Source organism: Electrophorus electricus, chromosome 15 (assembly GCF_041902795.1).
Source record: "Electrophorus electricus isolate QZ-2024a chromosome 15, ASM4190279v1, whole genome shotgun sequence".
Taxonomy (NCBI): domain Eukaryota; kingdom Metazoa; phylum Chordata; class Actinopteri; order Gymnotiformes; family Gymnotidae; genus Electrophorus; species Electrophorus electricus.
Window position 1 is genome coordinate 20,512,982 of NC_137511.1, and position 21,867 is coordinate 20,534,848.

General features: G+C 36.4%; 1 protein-coding gene across 20 annotated transcripts in view; it reads left to right on the plus strand.

The window, feature by feature from the left end:
• The window catches only part of LOC118242396 (uncharacterized), a 69,998-nt gene that overhangs the window by 977 nt on the left and 47,154 nt on the right, over nt 1-21,867 (plus strand). For 10 of the 20 annotated variants that reach the window (XR_014117256.1, XR_014117258.1, XM_081697942.1 and 7 more), the window contains exons 2-14: nt 713-1,057; nt 1,271-1,627; nt 3,105-3,206; nt 3,311-3,406; nt 5,148-5,240; nt 6,118-6,192; nt 7,588-7,719; nt 8,283-8,372; nt 9,778-9,846; nt 10,565-10,657; nt 11,437-11,520; nt 12,096-12,134; nt 12,257-12,295. Coding sequence is in view for 16 of the 20 variants with exons in the window: in XM_081697942.1 (XP_081554068.1) it covers nt 713-1,057; nt 1,271-1,627; nt 3,105-3,206; nt 3,311-3,406; nt 5,148-5,240; nt 6,118-6,192; nt 7,588-7,719; nt 8,283-8,372; nt 9,778-9,846; nt 10,565-10,657; nt 11,437-11,520; nt 12,096-12,134; nt 12,257-12,295 (1,614 nt within the window). In the remaining 4 variants the exon portion in view is untranslated. The other 10 variants (XM_035533305.2, XM_035533304.2, XR_014117255.1 and 7 more) reach the window with 9 other exon arrangements.

The following is a 21,867-nucleotide window of genomic DNA, read 5'->3' on the forward strand; positions in this document are numbered from 1 at the left end:
GCTAAGAAATCCAAACTTCAAGGAACAGTATTAATCAACATGCCCAGCTGTTCTTGAGGACTCATTTAATGAACCTGATGTTTGTAATACTGCATAGCCTATTCTCTCTATTATAGTCTAGTACAGTGGTATTCAGATCCCAGATCCCAGGTTTCCACCCTCTTCATATAGGAGTGTGACAAGTGCCCAAGTTACATTAATCATTTAATCAACTACAAGGGATTACGAAATGCAGGACCGGATTTGAATACAAATGGTCTGGTGGTTAAAGAGGAGCATGTTATCTACTGGAGGGCTACTGGTTTAAATTGTGGTATTGCTGGTTGGTAACTGAACTGTAAACTGGAAGGATGTTAGTGTCAGGGATGTAAATGCCACCATTTCAGCCTTTAGCACGCATGACAAACCTCTGCTTGTCCTCTCTCCAGCTCATTAGCATATACAGGCTGATGCCCCATAGTCTGTTCGACTATATGACAATGTGTGTGAAGCCTTAAGAAAATATTATACCTTTGGACATTTAATATGCAAATCTGTAAACCAAACATTGTCATCGGCCAAGTTGTCTCAACTAATTTGCATTGTAGATTACAAGGAAGATGTACAAGGGAATAGAGTGCATGCAGCCAGTGAGTCAAAGAATGATTGTTTAAATATTTTAAATGGAACATGACACATTAACAAAATTGCAATTATTTTAAATTTATTTTAGGGCTCCATGTGTTAGGCCCCTCTGGTCCTCTGGCTATCCAACCTGGAGGCTCGGTGATGCTGTCCTGTTATGTTCAAACTCCCATACCAGTGGAAGAGCTGGAAGTGGAGTGGAGGAGAACAGACTCTGAAACGATTGTGCATTTGTTCCAAGATGGAGAGAGTCAACCAGAGTCTCAGGACCAGGCTTACCATGATAGGGCACACTTCTTTATTGAGGACATTGCCCGTGGAAACTTCTCTCTTTTACTTACAGATGTGACCACTAAGGATACAGGACTCTACAAGTGTGTTGTTTACAGAAACCAGGAATCTAATGAAACTTTGATTGAAATAAAGATGAGTGGTGGGTGAATATTCACACAATTATTGTCACACAGTTTAAATTGTCCTCTTGAAAAATGAAGTTGTCTATACTTTAAATATTATATTTATTAGTTTTTAGAGCTAGGAATTAACTGAATATATTGTGCAATTTTATTGTCTGATCTGAGACCTAAAAACCGAGACTTTATCTGAGACTTTAGAACTTTAATATTTCCAATGATTATTCTTCTAGTGTATTTGACTGTGTCTGGAGGTCATGTTGTTTCTGTGTATGCGGGAGAGGACACCACTCTGAACTGCTCTGTACACTCCCACATCCCTCCTGAGGAGCTTGAAGAAGTCTCATGGAAGAAAAGGAAAACAGATGAAGACATGGTAGTGTTCCAATTTATAAATGGTCAGACTGTGCCAGAGTCAATCCATGAAGCATACAGAGACAGAGTTGAGCTCTTCAGCCGTGAGGAAATCCACAAAGGAAACTTCTCGCTTAGGCTGAAGAACATTCAGATTGAAGACAAAGGCTTCTACATATGTGAAGTATTCCATGAAGACTTATCAGCTAACACCACAGTGGAAGTACAGCAGCTGGGTGAGTAAGCATTTTTGTTCTCGGTGTGGTGCAAAGCATGTGGGTGATGTAGGGGAGCTGGAGCACAACATGACATAACAAATATGCAGTGAATCACTGCTGGGACATGAGGAAGGCACAAATATCCATCTGCTCAGGAGCCATGACTCCATTAATGATTTTACAGCAAGAGGGTAAAAACAGTAGCAAGCCAGAATCCAACACTGTTTAAATCATAATCTGTTTAAACCAGAAGGGCTGTCAGGGATCCCTACATATCTGAGCTCCATCTACTCAAGGACATCAGTTACGCTGGAGCATCTGAAGTGGAAGAACATGGATGATGAAGACTCGTCTCGATAAATTAGTTAGCTAGATAGCTATCTAGTGTTAATGTTAAAATTAGCCACTTTAATCCATGTTATGAGCTATAACATTTTACATTATGAAATACTTTTTTCTTGATCAATAAATTAATGCCATCAAACATACAAAATAATTGCAATGGAATTGGAATATTAGTAACTTAATCCAAGGGTATTAAAACAAGAAAGAAAATATTTACTTTCTGACATTCTTGTGGGAATGGTAAGGAAATGTCTGTTAATATCACAGTAGCAGTGTGAGTGCAGTTTTCCACATAGTTTAATGCAGAACATTCTCAGGTTCTGTACTGAGATAATTTTTTTTCTTTGTATGGCGGATTCATTACTGCTCTAAATTTGCCATCTTAAACAATGCATTGTTGTCATGGCAACATTTACAGTTGCACAGTGTCATTTACAACGTTGCTGTTGAGTGCACAAGTTTCTAGATCACAAAACATTTTACAACTCTGTGCATGCTTGCCCAATGTGGGTTGCATTCGAATTAATTCAAATCATTTGTGGGTGTGTTTATGTTTGTCCTCTCACCCCATCGCCCTCTTTATTTCTTTGACATTTAGATGGCTGGTTTATGTGATTAAGGAAAAGTGCTGTAGTTTTGTTATTCTCTTGCTGATACTTTGCTTGTCCTTCTTTTAAATTTTGACAGAAAAAAATGGATCATGAAAAATATACAGACATATAATTAAATATTAATCTTTATAACTTTTATTATTAGTTAGCACATGCCTAAAACATCAATCTGTATTTAAAATCTGCTACATAAATAAGATCCACTTATTAGTTGTGAAACCTACAATCTGAATAGCTGATTAGTCGCCTCAAAAATCAATAGATATTTTAACTACCCAGATAGTTGTTAGGTGTAGCCCATATATATATATATATATATATATATATATATATATATATATTTGTTAATGCATTGCCTGGCATTTCAAAAAGTAGCATCACCATGCAAATTTTGAAAAACAAACAACACAGCTAGAAGCACAAATTAGTATAATAGAAAATACAGTTACACAAGTCAGGAGTGGTTCTGTTTTTCATTCACATTTTTCATTTTTACATTTGAATGACATTGTATAAGCACTGATTTCTGTGCCACACAGGTTTTTCCAGTATGCATACAGGGGTGTTGTGTTTCTGTATCCTGGCATTTGTACTTCTACTTGTGCTAGGCTACGCAGCATACACTTCTATAAAAAATAACAGTAAGTCAGGTTGATTTGATTATTCCTAAAATTAAGAAGTTATGAAACATATTAATGAAGTTGACGCTTTGAAGTTGTATGCACATGTTTTATCTCCTCTACAGAAAACACCAAATCAGACTTGGCTCTACAGTGCACATTTGTCTGCTGTCCAACCATTGCTTTGGCTGTTGCCTTCATCCTTTGGGGTGTGACTGAGGGTAGGTATTTGTAGTTAATATTTTATACTTTTTAGTTATTGTTATGTTAACTGTAATAATATCAATATAGCAAAAACAGGATATATTGTTAAATTTTAACATTTTGATATCGCTTGATTCATAAATCGGTAAACATGCAATAATAGTGACTTCTTGTTAGAGATGAAAACTTGTAGTGGTTCCTTAGTTTTTGACAGTACTACAGATGTCTAGGTCAGCTGAAAATTGTAATAATCTCATTTTCATTTCCTGGCTGTTTGAAAAATGCAAGAAATTTGCTTATTCACCTAGATAAAGCTGTTTGATAGAGGTAAGGCAAGTGGACTGCATAATGAGGCAGGTTCTAAGGGGCGATTTGTCCTCCTTCAGAGTGTCAGTCAGAACACTGGAGTGTTAGTAGTGATATTCAACTCTTTAATAAAATTCAGCAATGCAAAACATTAGGCATGTTTGCACACCAGCACATTCACTATGCACATTAACACACAGGCTCAGGTTTATTCATTTTAGACAAAAGGTTAGGTATTTGAGGTGTAAAATATGAAGTGAGAAGTATGTAGAGGATATGAAGAGTGAAGTATGGAGCATGAGAAGTACGGTCTGGAATAAGAAAACAGAACATACATTCAAATAATCATTCCATCATCATCAGTGCTAGTCATTCGTATAGAGTAATATATTCACAGTGAATCTGCTATGCAATATGAATATGCATAAATTAATTAGGTTTCCATCAGTTCCCTCTATAAGGGGAGAATGTGGTAATCCTTCTATATTCTTGCATGTGAAGTTCTAAAACTAGGTTGACAAGATCACATAACAAACATTATTAGTGAGGAATAATAAGAGTATTAAATTAGCAACTCAGTAGGCTAATACCGTAATGTGTTTATAACATTCAATTCTAAGTTAGATCTCAAGCAAACATTGACAATGGCCAAACATGTACTCTTAACTAAAATGTACAGTAGGTAATCAACGTACATCAGGTCAAGGACGCCATTGCACAAGAAATGTGAATAACGAGGAACAGTCACTGGCTACATTCGCTCCAATGTCTCTTCTGGAACTATTGTTGGTGATGTCAGATGTAGCATGTGTTGTCACTCCTTAATGAAGCATACCTTTAGGAATGGTCTTTCCAACAAAAGCATTAACTGATGTAATACACTAGTCTTTTAGAACATGCAAAATTGACTGAAAAATTACCAGTGTGAAATGATTAACACATTAACACATTAATGCTATCGCACAAATGACTAACTGAACATAGCTAACTTTTACATAACTATTGTAATATTTCACATTGTGTTAGCAAGTTTAATAGATAGAGGATGACCGTCCATCTGCGCTTCATCTGCATGTGTTCCTCACCCTCCTGATGAGATTAAAGACTATGCATGAACATTTTAATGAACAACTCATTACCATCTCCATCAACTCCCATGTTAAAGTGTGTTTAGATATTTCCTGTGAGGACTCTAGCCAGAATGAGTTGTTGCTTCTCACTGATCATTCTGAATTCCTCTGCCACTCACTTCACTTCTTTATCCCTTGCTGTATATTTTGTTAGTTATTTCTTAGCTCACTGCTCTTGGACTATGTCATTTAGTTTTGGGTTACAGAGACACACACAAAGGCCTGATGTGGTTGTCCACCCAAGCTCATTTTGTTGCTGTAACACTCTGTTTTGACTGTGAAGGGCTTATCACTAACATTTAATTATTTGGTTTCTCTGCAGGGTTTCTTGCTGAGGTGGCTACTTGCTCAGCTCTGAATCTTTTAAGGATTCTTTCCCTGCTTTGGGTTACTTCCCATTTCAAGACATTTCCAGGTATGTTATATAAAGCAGTCTTTCAGGGAATGATGGAAGTTAATGAATAGATATAAAAAGAAATGCACTTTATCAACTACTCTGTTACTTTGAATACAACTACCCTATCTCTACAATCATTGTCACCTTATTAGCTGCAGGTAGGTCAGTGGTTAAGGTACTTGACTTATATTCAAAAGGTTGCTGGTTTAAGCCACATCACTACCAAGTTGTTACTGCTGGGCACCTGAGTAAGGCCCTTGACCCTCAAGGGTCATAAATGTAAGCTGCGTTGGATAAAATTGTCAGGTAAATGTAAATAATTCTCTGTAGTGTAATTTGATACTTGCTGTAGATGTTTGAGTAATTTCTATGATCCTTGTGTGCTCCAAAATGCAAAAACATTTAAATTTGATTGTTTTAAGAATAATGGAGCCACTACAGTGGTGTGCACAGAAACAACACTAAACACTCAACGAAGCAACTCTGACCAACCAAGTTTTTGAAAGTTAGCTATTGCTGTGTAGTATTATTAGTATTTTAAATCATCATAAATATTATTAGTATTTAAAGCATCTAGATCGCTAAATTGATTGAGCAAATTCTTATCTTTCTCTTCAAGAACACAAAGTTCTAGTGCTGCTTGCCAACAGTTTGTGTATCTATAAATAAAAACAGACTAAGCTTATACTTCCATTCTCATAAAAATTATTTATGTAGACTATGTAATTAACCTATGAATCCATGAGCAATGCTTGGGATCCAAGTGCATTAAGTCTACATTAAGACTCAGATGGAAGATCTGGAAATTGTTTCATATTGAGATGACAGATTCACAGTGAGTCATTTTATGATTTTGCTCATGATGGTTTTAACCTCTGACATTATTCTATTACAGAGAATATCAGAAGATTTATAAAAAAAACTGCAGTTTCTCAAGGATATGCTTTAATAACTGCAGTGATTTATTCAGGTATGTATGCAAAATACTATTTACTCAACAATGGGGGGCAATTAAATATTTTGTAACATCTATCAATATCAACTTTCAAAATAATATGAACTGAATGTTCTGAATGCACTGATTTGTCTTACTTATATCTTGTGAACAAAATCTTTGGGACAAATTATAAAATTAAATTTAAACAATTAATTTATTTTGTGCTAAACCACAGCTTGTTATTGGAACTGAACAGTACCTTGCAAAGGTATCCAGTGTCAAATATCCTTTTCAATCTTTTCTTACCTCAAAAATTACTATAACATAAAATATAACTTTTAGCAGATAAAATTTGGATTTCCTCCACTGATCTACAATGATTAATGTATCATTGCTTTGCAAATTAAAATAGTCAACTCTATAAAACAGAAAATCTAAAATTAAAAATTGTTCACATGCAAAATACGCATGCATCAATAACCATCATGACCATTTGGTATTCTTATTAACTCTTACCAACAGTGAATTATGCTGTATGTCTTTTGGTTAAAATGCTATTAGCCTCTTACATGCCTGTCTCCCCCATATTGCATGTGCTACCTCGATGTTTTATAGAAATATGTATGAATAGTTGTATATGTAAACATTTACCAGACACTGGGTAGATAGTTCCTGTTAACATAAGAGACTCTGTTTAGTCAGTAACTGCTCTACAGTTTAATGCAGGGAGGCTTATATTAGTGACAGAGTGTCTGCAGTTAGGATGGAAAATCTAGGTTTAATCAACAAAGTATTTTACAGCGAACTATTATCATTGACAGACGTGAGATGCATTGTGTTATATGCTTTATACAGACCACAGTTACCCAGTAATCAGCTTTTTTTAAGGCATGTCTTAAACACAGTACAAGCCACGCCACTCTTCATGACAGAACGTACTTGTTAGGAACATAAGGGACCTGGTTACAGTTTGTTAAAACATAGATGTAAAAGTCAGTTGATTCCTGGAACATGGGTTCATAGACAAATGAGATGAAGATTAAACAGAGTAACAGAGTAACCCTAGAGTAACAGAGTCACCATAGAGTAAACAGAGTAACCCTAGAGTAAACAGAGTAACCCTAGAATAACAGAGTAACCCTAGAGTAACAGAGTAACCCTACCCCCACCACCACTCTCACCTGCACTCCCCCATCACTGCCCCCCACTCCTATCTCTACCCCCATTCCCCCATCAGTAATCAACTGACTTAATCATGTCTTAAACCCTGTGCAAGCCATACCGGTCTTGATGACATGTCAGAAACAAGCTGTTCATTAAAGTATAGAGTGGCTTACACAGTTCAATAAATGCATTAATCTGTTGAGTTTATTCTGCTTCAGCTTTGAGTATATATGATTTAAAAGATGTTGTTTTATTTTGCTCTAGGTTTGGTTGTGCATAACTGGCATAAATATGAAGCCATCCAGAGCACTAATGATAGTTTTTTTATGGTGTTGTCTTGGCCATCCCAGCTCTTTTTACTGCTTCTGCTGTTCTTCTTGAGCTTCCATCATAAAGGTATTTTGTTTACTTTATTTTTACAAAATAATGGAAATAATAGAGATCAGATATAGGAGCAATGTAGGGCTAAAGTAAATAGGAAGTACAAGAGGACCAAAAGATGAAATGTCATTAATATGATAAAAAGATGACCATTTATTGTCATAAAGTATTATATAACTTTGAGCAGCATTTCCAAACATAGTGTCCAAAAAGGTTTTTGGTTGTCCTCTAATCAGTTCACTATGTAGCAAACACTGTATAGTGAATAGTAAATGAGTTAATGAGTGAACCATTCCAGCTATGGATAAACACAATGTATGGATGCTCGGTTTACACAGAGAAAAGCCTAGAATGGAAATAATTGACAGCTTATACATTCATCAGCCACTTTAACAGAAACACCTTACCATGTAGAGTTACAGAAGAGATGCTTACCAGAAACACATCACCAAGTAGAGTCACTGTTGTTATTCATCAGAAACACTTTACCTTGCAGAGTCACATAGTAGGTGGGTGTTTATTCTGTCCTTCTGTTGCTCTGCAGTATAAAATATGTATTTTTTGTTGTTGTTTTATAGGATCCCCGAACAGCGCATATGCCTGTATATGCATAAACAATTTATTTAGGATATTCATGATTATGACTTGGTATTCTTTGAAAAGTATAGGTAAGTTATCATTTAGTTTACTTACTGTTGTGCATTGAGCCAAGCTTAATTGCAATATATACAACCATATTATTTTCAAGCATTATATATACAAATATTCTCTGTGGCAAACATTTCACTTAAAATAATCTGAAAATTCAGAATACATTTTCCTACTTATATATCTGACTGCATGTGGCTGTAGCCTATTAGTTTTTGTATTAGCTACTGAAGTTATTATTTGTTGTTGTACCAGAATATAAATGTCTGGAGGGATTTGGGGGAATATTATGAAAGAATATGAATATTTAATATAAGTAAATAAATAAATTATTAAAATGAGAATTCATTAATAATTTAATTAATCAGGTTAAACTCACATTTCAACAGAAGCTTATACAATTTATTGATATTCCTTTAATTGTCATTTAAACATTCACTTTGAATATTTAATTAATTATTTAATTAAAAATAATTTGTCATCATTTAACTATTTATTTATTTATGTCATGGATGCATTTTTCACTGTGCACCACAAAATAACTGATGTAAACATCATCCATCAATGGTTGGACAGGTGGACAGGCCTAAGTCTGATGTTTTCAGTTTGATTGGTTAAGCTGTGTAGGCAGAATAGCTAAAAGCTGCCCAGACTGTTAAGGGATGCAGTGACTATGATTTATAATCTGCCAAACTCAGACACAGCAGTCATACCATGCCATCAAAATCTGTCCCACCTAGTGACTCTGGTGGATGTGAACTTTTTGAGCATAATGTTCTCTTTAACTTAAATAATTAATTTAGTAATTTAAAACATTTAAAACATTTAATAATAATAAATAATTCAATTTATTGAAATAGTAATTTAATTAAATGAAATAATAATTTAATATAATGAAAAATGTTTGCACACACACAGAAGAGGATCCAATCAGACAGGTAAGGTAAGTGTGGTCGTGTCAGTCAGGCATCGAAACACAGGGTAGCATCTGGGAGGTGTCCAAGGGCCAGGCAGGAGACGAGATCTAGAAAGCAGGCAGGAGTCGATAACCGGGAAGAAAAAGCTTATAAAGGGGGTGGTAATGAGGGGAATGGGAATCAGGTGTGTGCTAGAATCCAGGTGAGTCAGATTGGAAGTGTGTGCCAGTGGGTGTGGCTATGCAACGCTGAGGGTTGTTCCTGGGGTTCATAGCAATTATCATTTTAATTATTTATTTTTTTGTGTATTTATTTATATTAAAGCCACCAAAATCCCTCCATACAAAGTTAGGACATTCTGTTCATATCGGGTCAGGACAAATACTTTATGATTCAAGAAAAAGCACACTAGCTTTATAATAGTATTGCATAAAGCAACCTGGCTTTTTGACAATAGTAAAAACAATAAATAACAAAAGCATGATTCTCTTATTTTTCTTATTTTCAGCCAATTTTTTCCTGGGATGTATTTTGTTGCTGCCTCTATGCTGGTTAGGTTTTCAGCAGGGGGTTCCATGTAAGTACATCTATTAATAGTTTGTGTATTCTGAATAGTATAATCAGTTTCCCAAGTGTAAATGCAAGTTTATTCTCAAGGGACTTTTAGATGATTCATTACATATTACATACGTTTTCAGGCAACATGTGTGAAATGTAAATGTAAACAGAAAGTACATGGCGACACACCAACAAAATGACAACAGACACAAAGCCATGTGGTGGATCTCAGCATGTGGGTGAAGGGGTAGACCAGGGGACCATGTCAGTTAGAGGGCCAAATCCAGATGTTCTATGCCAACAAATATAAATGTTTGCTTCTTTTTTCTTCTACCATGGCAGCTTGTAAAACTATAAATTAAATAATGAAAATTGTCATTATAAATTAACAATAAATTAAAATGTGACAGGCTACAAGAGGTGATCATGCATTGGCCATACAGCCTACCTCACCCATGTATACAAAAACCACACACACAAACACACACACACACACACACACACACACACACACACACACACACACACACACACACACACACACACACACACACACAGGCAAATCCTTAATGCCATTTTAATTTAATCTCAATTTTACCAGGGACTTCACGTTTGCTTGGTGATCAGTTTCAGATTTATAGGCCATTCTCCATTCAAAAGCCTGGTCTTCTATGACTGGACATAAAAAAACTTTGCAATTTGTGCCAAAACCTTCTATAGCATTTTGTCTTTTGCAGTTTTGACCTGGATATCAGTTCTGTGTATCTTGGAGTTCCTAAGTACAGTAATATCAGTCTATCTTCATAATGAATTATTGGAAGGTGATAAAGGTAGATATAAATCCTGTTTCATTACTTTTGAATGTTGGATAATGTGATGCTTTTGTACTGGATGATCCTAACATCTCACTTTCCTACACCAGCAGCCACATGTTGACTCTTTAATCAGGGTATTAAAGATAAGTCCACATGGATGATCAAAGAGTTCTTAACCCTAAATAAAAAATAAAAAATAAAAAAACAAAACAAAACAAAACAAAACAAAAAAAAAACATTTGTAGGAATATTGATGAGTGAGCATGATTCATTTATATATTCGGTGTATAACATATTAGGTATTTATAAAATTATAGAGATGTTTGACAATTCATATTTATTAAAAATTTCTAACATTCTTCATAGAAGAAACAGGTAAAGTAATAATTTACAATAATTTGAGAATTTAGCCTGATAATGTCCTCTCTCACATTATTTATGGTCATTCAGGACAAAAGCACTGCTATCTGCTTCTGAGGCATATGCAAATGCTCATTACATATAAATGCTTATGAAAATTTTCATTACATATAAATGCATATAAAAATGCTACATGCATTACTTTGGTTATAACCAATAAACATTTTTAAAATGCACATAGCATGTGACTGTATAACATTTTAGTGTATCTTAAGTTCATAAGGATCATCCAATACAAATTTAGTAATGACATTTTCAAATATTTTTTCCAAACAATATTTTCCTTTTAATTTTTTGTAGTTACATATTTCAGATCATTCTATTTTAATGATTAAATATATTTAATCTTAATTAAATATTTTTCCTCTTTACAGAACGTGTGGCATTGACCTGCGCTACTACGTATCTCCACATTTTGTCTTTGACTGCATGCTTTAAATATCTTGATCATTTATGTGGTACAGTATTAGTTATTTTGATCATGTTCACATATTTTTCAGTAATTATGCAGCTATATTTACACATGAATGCCTGAAATTCTGAGTTAATCTGTATATTCAAGTGGTAGATTTGTTTTGTAATTGTCACGGTGCCATCCCCCTGCAGGTACATGCTAGCATGCAGTGGTGGTTGAGCATGGGACATTTGTTTATGTTTTGGTTTCACTTCTTCTTGTCTTTGTTTTAAACATGTCTTACTCAGGTGGTGTGTGTTCTGCCTCATCGTGCACACCACCTAGGGGTTGTTATGTCATTATAAAAGGAAAGAAAGACACTGAGTTAATTAGTTCATAACTTTCAAATCTTTTATTTGGCTCATGCCCTGTGTATTTGAATCTGTCATTCATAGACACATTAGTATTTTCCCCTAGATGATTTATGGGCTAATATTCATTTTCCATATTGTAACTTTACCTCTGATGCATATGTTTCCCAGTATATTCATTTGTTGTGAAATTGCACATTTTATTCACTCCCATGAGCTCCACTATTAATTTGACTCTTTTTCCTTCACACATCTCGCTTTAACACAGAATCTAATTCTATCAGCACCAGGACTTGGCTAGTAAGGGGTAAGTATAAATCTCCTCTGTTGAGGGCATAAAAGCCCCCTGCCTCTGGAGTTGGATATGTACCCTAGTACATCTTTTTGTGGAATGGTACATTTCATTCACATTTAATTTCTCATTCATAGGATCTAATTCTAATCATGATGAGACACAGCGAATGCAAGGTAAACACAAACTCCCTCTGTTTAGAAGGTTAAATAAATTACCAGCAGAAATAGAATTAAAATAAATTTCAGAATAAAAATTTCAGAATAAAACACTGTTCTACATTGATTAATAACTTGTACATTAATCTACAGTGAACCTCTTTGGAATGTTCTATTGTGTCTGGAAATGTTCTTAATTAGCTTTTATTTAAAATATAGAACAAAGCAAGTGCCAAGGCATGTGATAAATCAATGGGTTAAAGTTTATTTTCACATGTCCTGCTTTTTTGCATGGATAATTAAATCTAATGCACAATGTGTCATGCTTCACTCCAACACAGGATCTAATTCTAATGACACTGAGACAGAACAATCTCCAGGTAAGTACTACTGCAAATATTTCAAAGGGAAATAAATGTGTGTGTGTGTGTGTGTGTGTGTGTGTGTGTGTGTGTGTGTGTGTGTGTGTGTGTGTGTGTGTATTCCTTTATAAAATCTTAAGTACCCAAGAAGATGGTGCTAAAAGTATATATTTACTTGCTTAAACAAAATGTGGCACCATGTAAAATTCTTCCAAGTTTATTCTTTCAACTTTGACGACTTAAAAATGTATATATTTTTATAAATATTTTCTCATGTTTTTTTCTCCTGATTTTAAGTTCTGTTCTCATTCTGTTCGTGGACAAGATGCGGGTCTTCATTGTGTTTTAGTGTGTTTGATGTTTTCATGTTTTTTACAAATCAAAAGTGCACTGTGTTACAGGCACTAAAGTCTGGATACAACACCTACTTGTAGTTTACACTGAAAAGAAACAATATTAAAATGTTTTACTTTTTAGTAGGATTTATTTATACATTATATATTGTTTAGTTCCAGATTACACATTCTCTGCTTGCTCTCCAATTCACCATTAACTTGCTCTTTAACTACCTTTATCTGTTTTTACTTCATTAAAAACTTTATTTCATTAGAAGCTTATCTTAGTCTGTGTTCCCGGGACTGCTAATATTGATATTTTGGAGAGCATATACATATTTTCCAACTCCAAGCTCTATAAACTTGAATGCTTTTTGGATTTAAGCATATCACATGATGTGTATTTGTGTAATGAGGGAGGATGTGGCATAAGCAGATCCGCACCCTATATCAAGGTGTGCAAAATTATTAGGCAGCTTCTTTTCCTTGGGCCAAAGGGGTCAATAGAGGGATGCAGCACTCTTAAAATTACTAAGATATTGGGGTATAATCACAGAACCATCAAACGTTTGTTGCAAATAGTCAACAGAGTCGCAAAAAATGTGTTGAGGAAAAAAAGACACAAATTAACTTCCAAGGATTTGTGAAAAATCAAACATGAAGTATCCAGGAACCCATTATCCTCCAGTGCTGTCATATTCCTAAACTGTGACCTACAAGGTGTGGACATGGCCAAGGTAAGGAAGGCTGAAACCTGGCCACCACTGAAAAAGACACATAAGGTAAAATATCAAGACTTGGCCAACAAATATCTGAATACAGATTTTTCAAAGGCTTTATGGACTGATGAGATGAGAATGACTCTTGACGGGCCAGATGGATGGGCCCATGGCTGGATCAATAACGGGCACAGAGCTCCACATAGAGTCAGAGACAGAGAAAGGTAGAGGTGGGGTACTGCTATGGCCTGATATTATTAAAGCTAGTTGGACCTTTTTGGGTTGAAGATGGACTCAAACTCAACTCCCAAACCTATTGCCAAACCTATTAGAAGACACTTTCTTCAAGCAGTGGTACAGGGAAAAGTCTGCACCTTTCAAGAAGACCACGATTTTTATGCAGGACAATGCTCCATCGCGTGCATCGAAGTACTCCACTGCGTGGCTAGCCAGTAATGGCCTTAAAGATGAAAGAATAATGACATGGCCCTTACCTTACCTAAACCCTATTGAGAATTTGTGGGCTCTTCTTAAATGGGAGATTTACAGTGAAGGAAAATAGTACAGCTCTCTGAACAGTTGCTGGGAGGCTATGGTTGCCGCTGCACAAAAAGTTGATCGTCAACAGATTGACCGAATCAATGGGAGGCTTATGAAAAGAAAAGAAAGGTGGCTATATGGGTCACTGATTTTTTTTTATGTCAGAAATGTTTATTTGTAAATTTTGAGTTGTTTGTTTATTATTCTCACTTTAACAGATGAAAATCGACAAATGAGATGGGAATATGTCAGTTTTTCATTTAGTTGCATAATAATTCTGCACAATAATAGTTGCCCAATAATTATGCACACATAGATATTCTTCTAAGAAAGCGAAAACCTCACATAAATATTCAGATTTGAGGTTTATTAACATTTTGGATTGACCGAGAACACTGTAGTGGTTCAATAATAAAATGCATCCTCAAAAATACAACTTGCCTAATAATTGTGCTCCACGACACTATACACAAAAACATTATATCCTATATCACTGAAACCTTATACTATAGAATCTGAAGTTAGCTATTAAAATAAGAAAATGTATCAACATATTGCTAACAATAGAGAATAGATATTGGTTAAGATACACATCATCTGCCTCACACCATGTGATTAGCGTGCTTGTGTGTCACTCAAGCCTTATCCATCTAACCACTCTGTGTCATTGATTAATTTGTGTGTCAGTCTGTGTGACCAATAAACAATCATGAAATCATTAACTATTAACCCTTCAAGTCAGAAACATTTCCATCCTCGCTGATTTGAGATCTAGTTAGCTAGCTAAAATGTTGTGCAAAAAGATAACTGCTGCTGAAGTTTAGAGCCTGAGGGGTTTGATTACTTTGTTGAAGAAGAATATGAAAATTACAGAGATCAATGGCTAAATTAATGTTATTTTACAATGTTATAATATAATAGTCATGACTTTTGTTTGACAAAATTTACAGTCTTTTAGTAAATATTTACTTTGTTTTTTGTGTGAAAGTAAACTGGTGGTGAATGCATATGTTTTCGCGATATTAAATACGGTTCTGTGCAGTTGAGACTTTTTTGTATTTTGCAATTTTTTGGTTATAGTTGTTTTAATGCACATTTTTAATTGCACACATGAAGCTTGACATATTGATACTCCATGAAGCTTTATATATATATATATATATATATATATATATATATATATATATATATATATATATATAAGTCATTGTTCAGTCACATTTTAGGCCCTCTAAGATTTTGTGAAATTAGAGTGACAGACACTTTTACTCAGTAAACGATTGTACAAATGGTGATTTTAGACATGTATTACACATTGCTATATGTTGTGGGCAATGCTGTCTTCCAGGATTCCATGCCAGAATTCCTTGACTCACTCTTTTACTGCTGGTTCTATGAGGACTTCTTCTGACATTTGAGCTCCTGGTAGTATTTCTTAGCATCCTCACCAAAGAACTTGTTTTATCAGAACTGCTCTCTTCTCATTGTGGACCTCCTCAGTCACTGAGTCGTGGCCTGAAGCTTCACTTTTATTTCTTGGTAGAGATGAGCGAAATCTAAAAAATGCAATGCAAATGCTCTGCATTTTTGCTCAGTGAAATATGAGCTTGGCCTGGGCGTGTACTTGTTTGCTTTTGACTCGTTTCTTCAGTTCACTAAGGATGGTCTTTCAGATGCTTATTGATTTTGTTCCAGTTCTTTCTCTTCCATGTTGATTAATCTCTGGGTTCATGTCATGATTTTTAGTCTCTGGCATTGACGGTAGCTGTTGCTTACATCAGCTTTTTGACTCGGTGAGGTGAGGTTAACTTAGTCGTTCTTGGATATCAAAGATATATATTTCTCTATGCACCCCTGTTTTCTTTTTCCTCAGTTTGGACAGAGCACTCTCAACCATTTCACTCCGAGTTATACTGTGTATGACTATGTATGTGACAAATAAACCGAACTTGAACTTGAACTTGAACTTGATTCACAGCTGCTATTTGCTCACAAATTGCCTTTGTAAGGCGCGGTTTGTTAAGATAATGGTTTGTTATGGCTAATTAAATGGTATCCTGCAGCTTGCTGATTGTTCTTGGTCCGATTTCGGGTCTTGAGCCACCTTCCAAGGGGACTGCGATGGTAATTACAGATGCTGTTTCTGACATTCTCTAGCATAGCTAAGGTTTCAGGTGTGGGACACTGTCATCGGACATCAGCAGCTGGAGCTTCTTTTTATTGATCCATCTCCTTGTGGTAAACAAACTTGTTCTCAACAGCGTAGTATTACTCCTACATAGTCCACTTTAGTCTTGTTCATTTAGTAGCCATATGGTGGACTTTGCCTGCGCAGATGATGCCATAAAATATAGATCATCTTGAGATTGAGGCTTGATTAGGTAACTACATGAGGACCAGGGCAATCAATAGCTGATTTTTCTACTACAGCTTGTTCAGCAGTCACTGGAGTACGTGACCCTTCTTTACCTATGCAATGTGGCATGGGTTTATTCTTGTTTGTGTATTCATTGTTGGATGCAGTTCAATGTCATGCCCAAGATATTTATTATTATTGTTGTTGCTGTTATTGTTATATTATATTGTTATTTTTATATGTTATTGTTATATTGTTCTTATATTATTGTTTTACCTGCAAAGGAACACTTATTGCCATGTAATTTCATAGGTGCCTACAACCTTTGCAGAGTAATGTTATATAGTGTATGAGAATAATTTACACACACACACACACACACACGCACCTTATAGTGTGACTTTATAAATGACCTTATAGTGTGTCCATTATAGTGTTTTCATTATAGTGGTTCAAAGTGCATTAAATCAAATCTTATTTGTTTCTACGAGGTTTCAGAAATATGCTGCTCTGTCTGTAACAATAGCCTGATGGTCAGATCAGGAGACATCAGGAGAAATCCAACTTCAGCACTTTCACTGTTAAGCTCCAAACTAAACGTCATGTGTGTGTTTAACCCATCGATTGTGTGATTAACTGAACTATTTTATCAAGTCAGTGTTTTCTTCAGAAAATTAGATCTTAATAATTTTTTCCTTTTGCATACTATTACAGGGCAATTATATACAATTGTATACATGCTTGGGGCAGTCGGGCTCATTTGTGTGAACTCCATCTCATTAATAGCAGAACTGATCCTGAAAACACGTCAGTGAGCTCTGCATTTTAAATTGTTTCCTTTACTAATTAGTATAATTGTGTGTATGTATAAATGGCACTTTTATGTAACCTATGAAAATTAAACAAAATGTTGCTTTACTCTTTGAATTACAGTTCATAACTGTTTAAAGTAGTGTTGATTTGTAATCTTAGACATGTATTATATTTTATTATTATTTTTCTTCTTCTTTATTATTATTATTATTGTTATTGTTATTGTTATACAGACATATACTTTCTTATATTATAGTAAATTGCAGCTTCACATTAATAGACCAGAATACCTTTGCTACATGTAGCAGTCTGTTCATATCAGCATTTACATGAAGATATGATCATATTTTTACATAATTGTGTTTTATCGGTTGAGGAGTGCATGTTCTACAATCACAAAATCTTCTTTAAAGAAAGTCCTAGTGATCGCCGTTTCTCTTTCAATCATTAGGACATGGTGAACGCACACTGACGGATCTGAGAGTGATTCTTCTGCCATCTGAATGTGTCTTTGCCATATGCTGTCTTGCTTTAGCAATATCTGCATTCTGTAAGTATAATATATAAACATGACCCAATCTGAGTGCTGACATACACAATGAGCTATAGCATCAGCTGAGAAACAAAGCTGCTTTGGACTGAAGTAAAGAAAGGGTTCAACCAAAATCACAATACTGATTATGAACATTTTTGTTACTTTTTCTTGCATATTAAATAGTCAATCATTCACAGGTAAAGAAAATGTATTAACACTAAGATGCATTAAATTAAATCCATGGCCATATCTTAAGCTTCTTACTTCCAGGGAACCTGATTACATGACGGCATTCTAATGTACACATAGATTGACATAGATTGACTACTTTTTTGGCCATCCTTTTTGTTAAAAATTCACTGGTTATAGCCAAAGTATAGTGCAAATAAGATTTCATTAAAAAATACGTAGATATATGTTGTGATTTAAAATCCTGACTGCCTCTACAGTGGTGTAATCCACGGAGCTAGCCAGCCAGAGGTTTGATGCCTTGACCAGGGCATCTGCAGTGTGGTCCCTTAGGCAAGTTCCTTATTGCTGTCCGCCTACCTCAATAACAATGAGAGATGAGCATAAGAGAGTTATACTGGCTCGGATGCCACCCAGGTCGACAAGGTCTGTGTCAGATGTTGGGGGAACAGGGCAATCTGATAAAAAGTGGGTTACTGGAATCAATACAAGGCACTCATGAACAAGAGTGGAGAACAGAGGACTGTTGGAATGCTACTATACAAGCGAGCTGAGTGCGACAGGGAATATGCAGAGAATGTGGGAACTATGGATGCTTCAAAACATCTAGACTAACACCGAAACAACTACTAACTCAGTGTTCTAACATCTAAAAGCAGCAACTGCTGTCACAACTAGAAATTGACAAGGTACAACACAAATGCTATGGCAAGGTGGAGCCAGGTTAGAGGAGAAATTATATCATCATCATCTACACACACCAGTTTTGGGAACCAAGAGCCAATGAACCTATGCACTAAGCTCAACACCTCCTGCTGACCTGAGCTGCTGACCTGAGATCAAGGCTAACCTTGACATCGGTCGTAGCAGACTACCAAGACCAAGAAGGCTCCTGAGAGGCTGCTGGAAGATGTGAATGCAGCACTACAGACAACCACTACTGTAACCATCACTGAGACCAACCAGCTGATATATGCTACAGTATCAGTGATACTTAGAGGCCAAGATAAAGGCAACACAGAAAGTCAGCCAGATATCATAAATGCAGAAAGGTGTGATAAATGTAACTGAGAAGTGCAACAATCTGTCCATACCTGAGGCCTTGGAGATTAACAGATTAACAGTTCATGAAGAGATACAAAGAGAAGTAGAAGCCATGAGAATAAACAGGATATTCTCCGATGGGCCATCCAAAGTGCCCTCTTGGTGGCAGTGTAACAGCATGAGAACAGACCCCCCAAAGCTGGAGACTAAACAATACTGGAATGGCATAAAGGAGAAGGAGGTATCACACAACATTGTCCAGAGGTTATCGAACCTGAGAGCTGACCACAGCAACCTCCCTGAACAGGATCCAGTAAGCATCACACTAGCAGACATCCAGGCAGAGTCTCAAGTATGAAGAACTGGACAGGTCCAAGACATGGTCTATGCCTAATGGCTGAAGAAGCTGACTGCTCTTCATATACACCTGGCAACACAATTAAATCAGATGCTAATGGATAGAACCCACCCTGAATGGCAGGACAGTCCTGATCCTGAAGGACCCCCAGAAAAGGGCAGTTCTCTTTAGGCCTAATCACCACTCGCTACTTCCACCACTCCCTGATGTCCCCTCCCATAGCCCACCACACCTCCACCCAAGCCAACTACTTCTCTGTTGCCCTTAATGGCTATTATAAGTAAATATAAAAATAGAAATCAATTTTGATTTTGATTTGATTGAGTTCCATCCAATAACCTGCCTCAACAAGATGAAAGCTCCTGTCTGGAATCATTGTGGCTTAGATGAGTAGACACATGGCTTAATACATGAGCAGGGCCAAAAAAGGCACTGGCAAGAACACCAGAGGAGCTAAGCCTCAGCTACTGCTGGATAAAACAGTCACTCGAGACTGTAAGACCAACTTGTGCGTCACCTGGATTCACTATAAGAAAGCCTATGATTCAGTCAATCCTGGAATGCTTGAGGCTGTATAACATCAACAGGACTCTAAGAGCTTTTATTAGAACTCAGTTGAGCTGTGTAAGATGTCCCTAGGGGCCAACTTCAGGCCAATAGAATGAGTCACCATTGAGTACAGGATTTGCCAAGGAGATGCCCTGTCCTGATACTCTTCACAATACACAAAGGGTTTCACACCAAATCCAGCACTGAGACTGTGCATATATGGAATTCTATAACCAAGTGGCAGGCATAGTATACAGAAACATCTGTGCTGAGTACAGATTGGATGTATCAAGGTCTAAGTGGGATACACCCACAGAAGCAGTGGAGAATGACCATGCCAAGATCCTGTAGGATATTTAGATAGAGACTGACAAAATGGTAATGACCAACTGGACCTAGTAGTGAGGGACAAACAGTAGAAGAGGGCCATACTGATAGATGGAACAAGCCCAAGTGATAGCAACATCAGGAACATCATGAAAAGATGCCAAGGGATGCCAAGGGATGAAACAAGAGCTAGAGATGTTGAAAGTTGGAAGTTGAAAGTGACATTGGTTCCTGTGATTATCAGAGCAATAAGGGGCTGTGACCCCCAAAGTGGAAGAATGGCTCCAGCAGATCCCATGAACAATATTCTAGAGCTCCAGAAGAGTGCTGTCCTTGGAACAGCTAAAATACTACACAGGATCCTCAAGCTTACAGGCCTTTGGTAGAGGACCCACGCTTGAAGCAAAAAGACCACCCAGGGGAGGGCAAGTGGGGAATTTGTTTTATATATGTTTCATAAGAATTCATTTAAATGTAAATATAAATAAATGTGTAACACAGATCAAAGGTATCATCGTATATGTGTGAATATAAATAAATATGTAATGCAGGTTCAAATTGTAAGGGTTGGTGCCAGGCTGAGGCCCCCTCCGGCCACCAGAGGGAGGCCTCAAGTCTCACACACACCACTAAACAGGCTTAACACCCAACAGCTGGGCTAGACCTTATATAAGCCCAGTGACCCAATCATTCAGTGCTGGGTCTTTGCCAAAATTCTGAGCCAAGTGCCTAGCTGGTAATGTTAGGTGCTTGAGCCCTTGTGCTACATGTCACTTCTTGTCTTTGAGGTTGTTTGTGCTTTTACACGTCCCCTTCCCTCTCCAGTTTTCCCCCTTGTGCTTCACCTTACTTCTGTGCTGCGAGGGTGTCCGTGTTTTTACACGTCTCCTCCCCTTTCGAGTCTGTCTCTCTCCCGAGGCTTCCCTTAGTTCCTCCCTGTTTTCTGGTTTTGTTTGGGAAGTTTTAGTTTGGTTTTCCTCAGTTCATCAGGGTGGCAATTTCTTCCCGAGGCATCCTTTGTTCTCCCTTTTTCCACGCTCGCTGTGGTGTTTAGTTTTTTCCTTTTGTTTTACCTGATCCAAGATCTAACTGTTCACCCAGTAGGCAGTTGGTGTCATCACCCAGCTGACCTGGATTCAAGCCCACCTTACACAAAGAAATCAGCATATATAAATATTGAATGAATATGAATAAAATATTTTAAAAAATGAATATGAATATTGTGGTCCTGTAGCTGGTACCTGATACAACACCAGGGTCATGGGTTTCATTCCCAGTGAGCACACATGCAATTTTAATGACAGAAGAGGAAGGTGAGAAGTCATTGGGACACAGCTACCTACCATTGACAGTCTGTGATATCTGACTGTAAAGTGCCCTTGAGTTTGAGAAAGGAACTGAATAAATGTAGCTTAATAATAATAATAATAATCATCATCATCATCATCAGCACTGTGTATAGC